Source organism: Musa acuminata, chromosome BXJ3-2 (genome assembly GCF_036884655.1).
Source record: "Musa acuminata AAA Group cultivar baxijiao chromosome BXJ3-2, Cavendish_Baxijiao_AAA, whole genome shotgun sequence".
NCBI classification, from domain to species: Eukaryota; Viridiplantae; Streptophyta; class Magnoliopsida; order Zingiberales; family Musaceae; genus Musa; species Musa acuminata.
In genome coordinates, this window is record NC_088350.1 from 16,953,393 (window position 1) to 16,963,104 (window position 9,712).

The 9,712-nt window shown below is 40.4% G+C and overlaps 1 protein-coding gene across 2 annotated transcripts; it reads right to left on the bottom strand.

The window, feature by feature from the left end:
* Positions 1-1,509: 1,509 nt before the first annotated feature.
* On the bottom strand, positions 1,510-8,148 carry LOC135581959 (uncharacterized). Of its 2 annotated transcripts, none has more exons than XM_065139646.1 (2): positions 7,628-8,148; positions 1,510-6,239 (listed from the first exon to the last, which is right to left on the bottom strand). In XM_065139646.1, the coding sequence occupies exons 1-2, from the start codon at positions 7,790-7,792 to the stop codon at positions 1,803-1,805; spliced, it is 4,602 nt and encodes a 1,533-aa protein (XP_064995718.1). In that variant the 5' UTR covers positions 7,793-8,148; the 3' UTR covers positions 1,510-1,802. The 2 variants fall into 2 exon arrangements, with proteins under 2 accessions (XP_064995718.1, XP_064995719.1); XM_065139647.1 differs by having other exon boundaries at positions 6,373-7,770.
* Between the last annotated feature and the right edge of the window lie 1,564 nt (positions 8,149-9,712).

The following is a 9,712-nucleotide window of genomic DNA, read 5'->3' on the forward strand; positions in this document are numbered from 1 at the left end:
GACACTACCAAATATGACCAACAATAAGGCAGAGATTTTTAGATAAAAATAATGTCCCCACCTAACAAACGTATAAACTAAGCATAAAACAGTCGAATATCAATTGCATGTTTGTATTGAGGGAGGGAGAGATGTGTTGCCTTATTTATCATCTTTAATGCCATATATAATTTATCATCTCCCTCCATGCATGACTACTACTCTTCATGGTGTTGATGCGAGACACATAAATAAGCTTGAGAGACAGAGATACGCTCAGAAATTTATCTGAAGGGCTCCTAATTTTACTCGGTATCCGAGTTCCAACATGAAAGACAGAACTACATAATTCTTGCTATCATGCATTGGGTGCTTGCATGACGATCAGCGTCAGCATATGATGATCCTAAGCACCATGATATACTCAGAATTAAAGATAATAAACATATTGGGATCAACAAGTATCACATTTATGACAACTGAATGGCAGAACTTTTGAGGAACAAAGATGAACTTTTACTAATTGAAATTAGTAAAAAGTATGGAATAATAGCTTCCGCATGATTAACAAATTGAAATTTTCCCAAGGCAAAGGCAACAAGATACATCTCAATTTCAAAAACACTTAAGAGCAATGATGTTCAGACTAACCATCCATACAAACAACAAAAGCTGCTAAAGTTTTCGACAATAGGAGAAAAGTAAAAGATTACTGGAAGTTGCATACGCGTGAAAACCAGGCTTTCCACTTTGATTTTGACTTTGCCATGTCCCGGTAGTTATAATAAATAATAATAATACATCAGTAGCTTTATAAACCAACCATTCATGAGAAAAAAGTACCTGATCATAAATAGTCCCCCTTCTCTCATGAGACAATCGGATCTTGAAGATTTTCCTTGGGAGAATGCTTAAACCAGATCATAAATATGTGCTGCTCTGTCGATGTTGTGTCTGCAGCAAAACAACAAACAAACAAACGCCCAAACCAACCAAAATTCACATTAGTTTGAAACTTGAATTTAAAATAACAAGTCCTAAGAAAGAAGATGCATGCATCTCACACAACAAGGCATGCGGTAGGAGAGATCACCACAATCAAATATGATTTAGTGTCGAGAACCATCATCCAAATTTTGCCCTAAGAAATAGAAGGCCAAAATTGTAATCAATCAGGAAAACCTAATATGTCAGTATTTGAGCAAGTTCAACAATTATTTATCTGACAAAAAATGACAATGAGATTATATAATGAACAACAAACTCATGGAAGTAAATATAGATCAGTTCATGCTTCAGCAGCAAAAACACAATAAGTTGTAGGAAACACAGAAGAAGAAAGAGCATGACAAATTTCTCGGATGACCAACGCAACACAGTTGCACACAGTGGCATATGTGGAAGGATGACATATAAGAATACGAAAACTGAAATACAAATGTCACTTACCATCTATCTTTGATGGTCCGCCATATATACTTACCATAGAAAAAGCAGCAACCTCTCTGGAAAGAGCTCAAAATTCAGACATGAAAATATCTCAAGGAGTGAATCATATCTAAAAATTTACATGGAACTGCAGCAAATGTTTGGTTCCTTTTTTTTAATGTCTTCCACAACATCCTGGAGGCAGACACTAGGATGTATGTGAACTTTTGTGTGTGTATAATTTAAAGAAAAAGCAAAGCAGGAAAGAAATTTCACACAAGCTTGTGCCTGCACGTTGAAGCATAATAAGCTAATATTTATCACGAACACTATAATTTTCCTATTGACTGGTAGCTCACCAGACTCTTGACACTATATCTAATATGGAACATCACTCATTTCCGCAAGTGCTTAGCAGATCTGTCGCCATCCCAACTCCCTTCAGGCTCTTTCCTCTTTGAACCTACACCTGGCAATCCATACATTCTTGTCTGTTCCTCCATAAAAGCCTGCGAAGTGGCAGCCAAAAGTTGCTTTGATGCTGAAGCTAACCTCTCACCTTTTCCTTCCATTTTTTCACTTCCTGAACCTGTATTAAGATCAAGTACTTGGCTGCTCCGTATCAAACTGTTGTCAGAGACACTAGCAGTACTACCTTCTGGAAAGCTTATCAGATAAGGCCTTGGATAATGAGATGAAGTAGCACCGGAAGGTCCAAGCAGCATCGAAGGAAAAGTAGGGAAGCATGAACCACCTCCAGATGACATTTCAACATATTGTGTTGAAGTATCCGGGAAAGAGGTTGAGGCAGTTGGAAAACTGGAAGCAAGGGGAAAGCTTCCATAGGAAAATGCTGCCGCAGGAGAATATGCCATGGCCGGAGATGATGAAAGGACAGGTCCCCTATAACTATCATTACCAAGGTTGCCACCACCGATTACTGACCCCAAAATCCTCTGGGACCCTAGAGTTCCAACTATTTGATTAGATTGCTCTTGTCTATCATACAAGAAATATGGTACAGCAACAGCCGGATAAGAGTTTGGATGGAACCAAGATGATGCAGAATTACTTGTTCTATGATCTGTAACTGGAGCCAAAAATGGCACATCACGAGCGCTGTTCGCTTGTTGGTTCCTTTGTACAGGTTCTATACCAACTTCATTGGGGCTTGGTCTATCATTCAGATCGAAGTTCCTTAGCATATTTGCTTCGGATGCAGGTCGGACAGGCAAAAGCGGCATCTCTAATCTGCAGCTGGTGCTGGCCAAGAACTGCCCAGATTCCATACTGTCATCAACTAAGTTCAAATCAAGATAAACTCCCATGACAGTTCGTGTAGGTGCATCATCAGTAACAGTTCCCAACACAGGGACTGCAGTCTGAACTGAGCTCTGAGAGGCCATGTCTTCAGTCACTCTCTCATCAGCTATATTCAGATCAATGCCTAGTGGAGGTTGGCCCTGTTTCCCAGCACCATAAAATGATGACACATCAGAATCATTGGGTGTCATCTCCAAAGTCTTTCGTGGTTCTGCTGGCCGAAATGCACTAGTGGCTGCTGTGCCTTTCCATCCAGGCTCACCTTTAGTCTTCAATAAGCTTTCAGGTGGAACAAATGGTCCTTTTGCAGGTGCACTTACCGTTATTGAAGTAGGCGAACAATTTGAAATGAAATTTGCACAGGAAGATAGGTTGGACAAGTGAATTGTGGATGAAGATGCAGCAGCAGCTGAGACAGCTGGTTGGCCATCGTTCTCATCATCTGCAGGAAGGCCTTCATTCAAATCAAATTCAAGCTTACTGGCAACATCAGGCTCAGCAGAAGCAATCAATGAGCAGGGTTCTGTAGATGATGCAAGTGCCTTCCTTCCATCTGAATCAAATGCAGATATCTTAGAGCTGATAGACTTTGCAGAATTCTCGGTGTCTTCGGTTCCAAGAGTAGATGGTGGTTCTTGACTTGCTGATCCTAATGGACAGTTCTCATGAGCCTCTTTTAGACTGCCAACAATCTGAGCAGTGACAAGGGAGACAACAGTTGAACCTACTGGTTCCACAATGCTAGAAACAGGAATACTGTTCGGCTCGTTTGCTTCATGCCCCGACTCTAAGTGATTGATTCCTGAGTTACCAGACTTCCTATTCCTAGACTCATCAGCAGCTTTAGGAGATGGAACATTATCAGTAGCCAACAAGACAACAACATTAACACTTCCATCTACAGCATCCGATGCTAGAGCTTGCTGCTGATCAATTGAGTTAGTACCACCAAACACTTCTTTCACTACAACACTTGATGTTTTCTTCTCAACATGCAGCTTCTCTAAATTTCTACCTGAAGCAGCAATGTCCAGGTCACATCTATAACTTATTTTGACATCAGAGGTGCATATACTGCCATCTCCGATCTTTTCACATTCACATTCAAGGAATTTGTTCTCATCCATAGATGAGCTTGTAGAGTTGGGTTTGCCATCTGTATAAATATCTGATACCTGCCCACCAGTCATTCGCTTGTCCTTGAGCGGAAAGGCACCATCGGCATCACACTCCACTTCTGCTGGTTTAGATGATGAAATACATTTATGAATTCTTTCTTCCCCAATATTTACCTCTACTTTCATGCAAGAGTCTACAATTTTATGAGAACTCATGCACGAGACAGTAGATTGTGTCATTGGATCGTTGGTTAATTTATTATCCTGCAACTGGATAGCATTACTGCTGTTACTTGTAAAGTTGGTATTTTCCTGTTGCAATGGTTCCATAGCTAATACAGATCCAACGCTCTTCCCTTGCTTCTCAGAGTTGGGATCAGCAGCTTCATCATATTGGATATTCCTCTTAACCATATTATCATCACATGATAGCCCCAACTTGGACTCACCATTACCATTAGATGGGTCCTCTGCTACAGGTGATGTTCCGAGTGAATCAGTGGAAGAAATCAAGTCAGACTTGGATATTTCCCCTGCTGCCACAGTAGCCGGTAAATTCATTCCCATGTCATCCCTGACAGCCAAAGGAGTGCTAGCTTCAGAGTGTTTGGCACAGCTTTCTATCAAGGCATGAATAGAACTACAAGAATTTCTTCTCCTTGGTCTGGTCAAGGAAACTACATTTTCATTTCCAGATGATAAACAAGCAGTTATAATCATATCTGCAACCTTCCCACTTCCATCAACAAACTTTCCATGCTCTTCATCAAGAATATCTGTTGGTGATATCACACCTTCAGCTCCTGCATCTTCTTTAACATCGTTGCACTGCAATGGCTCTGTATTGGCATCTGTGGCAACGTGAGACTGAGAAACATCATTCTTCTGTCTTTTATGATTGTTATGGTGCTGTTTGTCAGGAATACCAGGAGATGATGATCTGCTGCTCATAACCAAAGGGTCCTCAAAAGAGTCACCACTGGCACTATGTCGATGGCTTCGACCATGATTAGGAAGCCGAACGATTAGACTGTTTGTATTTCCATGATCATCAACAGGCACATCGGTTGGCCTTTCAGATGTCTGTCCACATTGTGATGCTTTTTCCAAAGTCATAACCCTGTTGACAGAACCAGACCTACCCGAATGATTTTCCCTCTGACAAGCAGCTATACTTGTTCCTAAAAGTCCATTGCTTGATCTTCGGTGGTGATATGAATCACCAGATAGCTTGCTAGTAGTTGTTGAACCAGCTGTTGAGCTCCTTGCCTCTTCCTTCGATGAAGAAGCCATTGTTTTTGCTTGATCACTATTGTTCTGAGACTGACTGGAATCACTGCTCTTGTCCTCAACTGTTTTGCAATGTGGGTCCTTCAAACTAACCACGATAGATGCTGGAAAAGTTTCCTTTTTAGTAGAATCTGGGGCTCCATACTTATTAGACAGAGCTCTACATGCTGATGGCTGAGTGCTGTGCATTTTGGCAGCCACATTAGTTGATCCAGATCTTTTATTTCCTGAATGACTGACATCATAAGAACATGGTTTGACTGAACATGAAACAGATCGGCCAGATCCAACAGATTTTGCATCATTAGTTTTTGATATTTCTGCATTGACCCGTTTCTTCCAAGTATCAACAAGGCTCCTAGCTTTCTTCTGGATCTCCAGGTTTTTATGAGTGCGCAAATTATTCACTGACTTGCCAATGTTGCAAGTCTGCAGAGCACTTAGGTTTACAGGCAGCTTATCAAGTGCCCGAAGCAAAGATAAGAGAAAATCCTCAACTACTTTGTCACTGTCTATGTGCGTTCTACCATCACTGGGCTTTCCTTTATGCACCTCCTGGAGCCAGTCATCCAAGACAGTCACTCCCATAAGTTGCACAAACTTATCAAGGCAATCATATTTATCAGTAGCTGCAATGACATCTGCAAGCATTATTCGACCAGCCAAATCTATTTTTTTCTTAGTTCTACCACGCTGCATAAGATTCACCAACTTCTCAACCCCTTCATAGCTTATAAGACCACCTTTTTCTGTAATTTTTGCAATTTCAGCCTTCATGTTGTCAAACTCAAAGTTAACGTAATCACCATCATCAAGTTTAGCAGGATGCTGTTGATTGATCAATTCCGTTCCCTGATCTCGCTCGACTGCCCCTGTGACTTGATCTCCCTTGACCAGCTCTTCACCCTGATCACCCAACCTCTTCTTTTCCTTAGCCTGAGATGGGAAGGAGGTGTCACTATTTTGTACTCTATCTGAACCAGATTTTAACTGTAGTGTGCTTGCAGAAGTACTCTGAGATTTTTGCAATCCCGACTGCACTGCCGCATGCATTTCTAGCCGTGTTTTGTTTAAAAGCTTATCTACTTCTTCCTGATGTTTCTGAGAAAGAACAACAATGAAAGGTTAAAGGGCTCAAACACAAATAACAGAATAGAAATGCTGTACCTTGCCACTATCGTAGACGTTTATAGAGAAAGAACTTACATTGATATAATCCTTAACAAGAACTTACATTGATATACTCCTGATCAGTTAACCACCACAAGTGTTTGTTAGCAATGTCATATACTCTTCTACACACAAATGATGAAATCCATGATGGAAGTTCAATACCCTTCTCTAAAAATGCAACTTTACATGGATGAAGTAAAGAAGCAGCAGGTATGACATCTTTGTGAAAAGAGTAGAGAACTTCATTTGGGGAATTATCAAACAAAATGTCTTTTGCAAGCTTAATGTCAGCAGGTCGGTAAAGCCAGTTAACACACAGCTTAAAATACCTTTGTATCATAATGTTGAAATTCATCAGACATTAAAAAAAAGGGATAATTTATTGGAATTTGAGAACAAATGTAAAGCCAGCTTGGTATGATGTGAATCATAACATCATTTGATCTCTGCAAACTTTCAAAGAGAATGTGCTTGCTGGAAACTCAAACGTCCAGTTGAAAGATTCAATGCTCCAGAGATGCAATGCAACTACAATGGACATGTCCAAAAGAGAACAATTTAACCAGTGGATTGGACATATCTATGTTAAAACCTAAAAGATGAAACAAAATCAACATAAAATCCACAAGTGGCATACAAAACAAGAACGTAGATGTTCCATGCATAATTCAAGCATAACAAAAATCTCTTTCATATCCAGAGCCAAAAACACAAAACTTGTTCCCTCCTCATAATAACATTAAATCCTTTTTGTCTACAGAGATAGTTTGTTATTGCTTAGACTTCGTTGCTTGTTTACTCATTTAAGAGCTTTCTAATTGGAATTGGATTTACCACCCATAAATGATCTCAAATATGAAGGAATCAAGAGACCCAGCACAACACTCTGTCAGAGCTTACATCTTTGAGAAATTCGTCATTGACTAAAAACGAACCCACCTAAGTTCAATAGAGAACTGCATAAAACCATACAAATCCCCAGCACTTCTTCAAGGGAAGACCGCTAACTCCGGAGTATGCAAAGTTTCACTCAGCGTCACTCACCACAAAATACATGACTCAGTAATTTAAGGATGATGCACCAGAACCAATTCCAGAACGAGGACCATATTTCCAACGAGAAAACAAATAACAAACATCAATTCAAAAAATTTTCCAAAATATTCAACAAACACATGACAAACAACAATTCAATATGTTTCACAAAATATTCAACTAACACATAGAAATCATCAACTCTTTTTTTTTTTTCCCCCTAAATCATCACGTACAAAGTAAAAACCAAACCGATATACAGAACCCGAGAAAGGAGGCACCTTTGAGAAGGAATCCAAGGGGTTCAGGGACGGAAAAGCTAGGGGATCTGCTGCTATACTACCGCATGTGCCGCTGCCGTTTCTTCTCCTCACCTTCCCGCCCATACATAACCTTGCATCTTTCCCGATTTGGTTGTCTCCGACCCCTCCACCGGCAGGAACCATCAATTCCAAATCGCTTCTGATACCTGAATCACCGAATCAAAGCATGAAAAGGCCGCCAAACCCTAGTTCCACGGGTGGGAGGCCCCCGATAGACGAGACGGAGGAACCCTAGTCACAGCCCGGCGGCCACGTCATGTATGGAAGGATAGATCGGCAGACGGAGGAAAACGATACGATCAAGAGGAACAAGAAAGGGATTGAATGGAGTCGGGAGAGAGAGGCAGAGGATGGATTGTACTTGCGAAGGCCACCCGAGGAGACGAAGGCAGAGAGAGGAGGAAGCGGGGGGAAATGGAGAAACGTGATTGGTTCGATTCGAGAGAGAGAGTGAGACAGCAAAATGGAAGCGGAGAGTGCAATATAGTTTTCCTTTTTTCATTGGCCCAAAATGAGGCGACCGGCGAAGTCCGTTGACACCAATGAAAAATGCGTTATTGCCCCGCCTGTTCCGTGAACCAGATCAAACACAGTTTCTGTTCGGTTTGGTTCATGGTATGTATCTATCTCGTGGACCGATTGGGAAGGGCACGGGAAAGGGTGCGAACGAGAGACGATGGCGCCGATCCACTGTCTCGGCCGAACAGCATCAAGAAATAAGACCGTTCCGAATTGGTCGGTCAGCTATTGTGGGCCCCCTGAGAAATACAACAACAAGCCGATGTTTTCCTGAATCGGACGAGGTAGGTACAGGCGTTTCACCCACCGACGAAGCCCGGTTTGGATCGACCGGGGAAGGGAGGGAGTGAACCGGGGGGGGGGCGGCTCCAGTGGGCCTTGGGCCGAACTATTATCAACAGGGAAGAGGCGATTTCCATTGGTGGATACCGGTGGGCCCCGACAGTAACAACCAACGGTTTTCACCTAATAGACAGACGGCCTTTCAATTAAAAGGTTTTGTATCGTCAAGATGCAGATCGTGTTGCCAATCTGTCAGGTTGGTTCACAACCACTATGTTTAATTCCTTCTTTTATCTTTTCTCATTAATATTTTGTGACACTTGATATGTTGAGTTGCCACAAGAAATCTATTTCATCATAATTCTAGCTAAAAGAATTAACAAAAATATTATGATCATAAGCAAAAGAAAAAAAAATCTATCAAGATAATAATAAAGTATTGTTTACTATTATTTACACTAATTAACTAGTTTTAATTATAAGATTTATCCAATTATACGAAAAAATCTTACTGATGAATTAAAAAAAGCTATCAAATTCAAGTGTGTTTTATCATTACATTTTAATTTATATCTTTCAAGTGAAAAAAAATATTAAAAATTGATAAATAGGAGAGAGAGACTAACTAGAAAACTTACAGATAAATAAAATAATATACATAAAGAAATACCTCATGACAATTCTTCCAAACTCCTGCACACAAAGAACAGAGCTCATCGCATCGTAGGACTTTGCAGCAAAACTCTGAAATCCCTCTAATACCTCATGACAATTCTTCCAAACTCCTGCACACAAAGAACAGAGCTCATCGCATCGTAGGACTTTGCAGCAAAACTCTGAAATCCCTCTTGTCATGACATTAAACCTAAGAATTACTATAACTCTTCAATGATGGGGATATAAAGAGGAATAACTTTTGTATATGAACAAATACTAGAAGACCATAATACGCAGCGGAATTAAATAGAAGCACAATCAAACAGAATACCAAAATATACGTGGAAAACCCTTTCAATGTGAAGGGTAAAAATCACGGAACAAACTAGAGATAATGCACTATGAGAATAATGAATATACAAATCTCAATCTCTTGCCCTAAACCCCAGATTTGATCTAACTGAGATGAGAACACTATTAGATGATTGAGAACAGTCTTTCTGCGTTGTCCTTGTCTTCTTCCCTTTCTTTCTCTTTCATCATTGAAGTTGACAAGGCTTTTGCAGATAAATTGAAGTAGAAAAA

Bases quoted from the DNA above. Each gene is read 5' to 3' on its own strand.
- LOC135581959 (XM_065139647.1), bottom strand. From the start codon at position 6,666: ATGAATTTCAACATTATGATACAAAGGTATTTTAAGCTGTGTGTTAAC. The intron at 6,240-6,372 runs GTAAGTTCTTGT...GTTCTTTCTCAG, and splicing joins CTGATCAGGAGTATATCAAT to AAACATCAGGAAGAAGTAGA.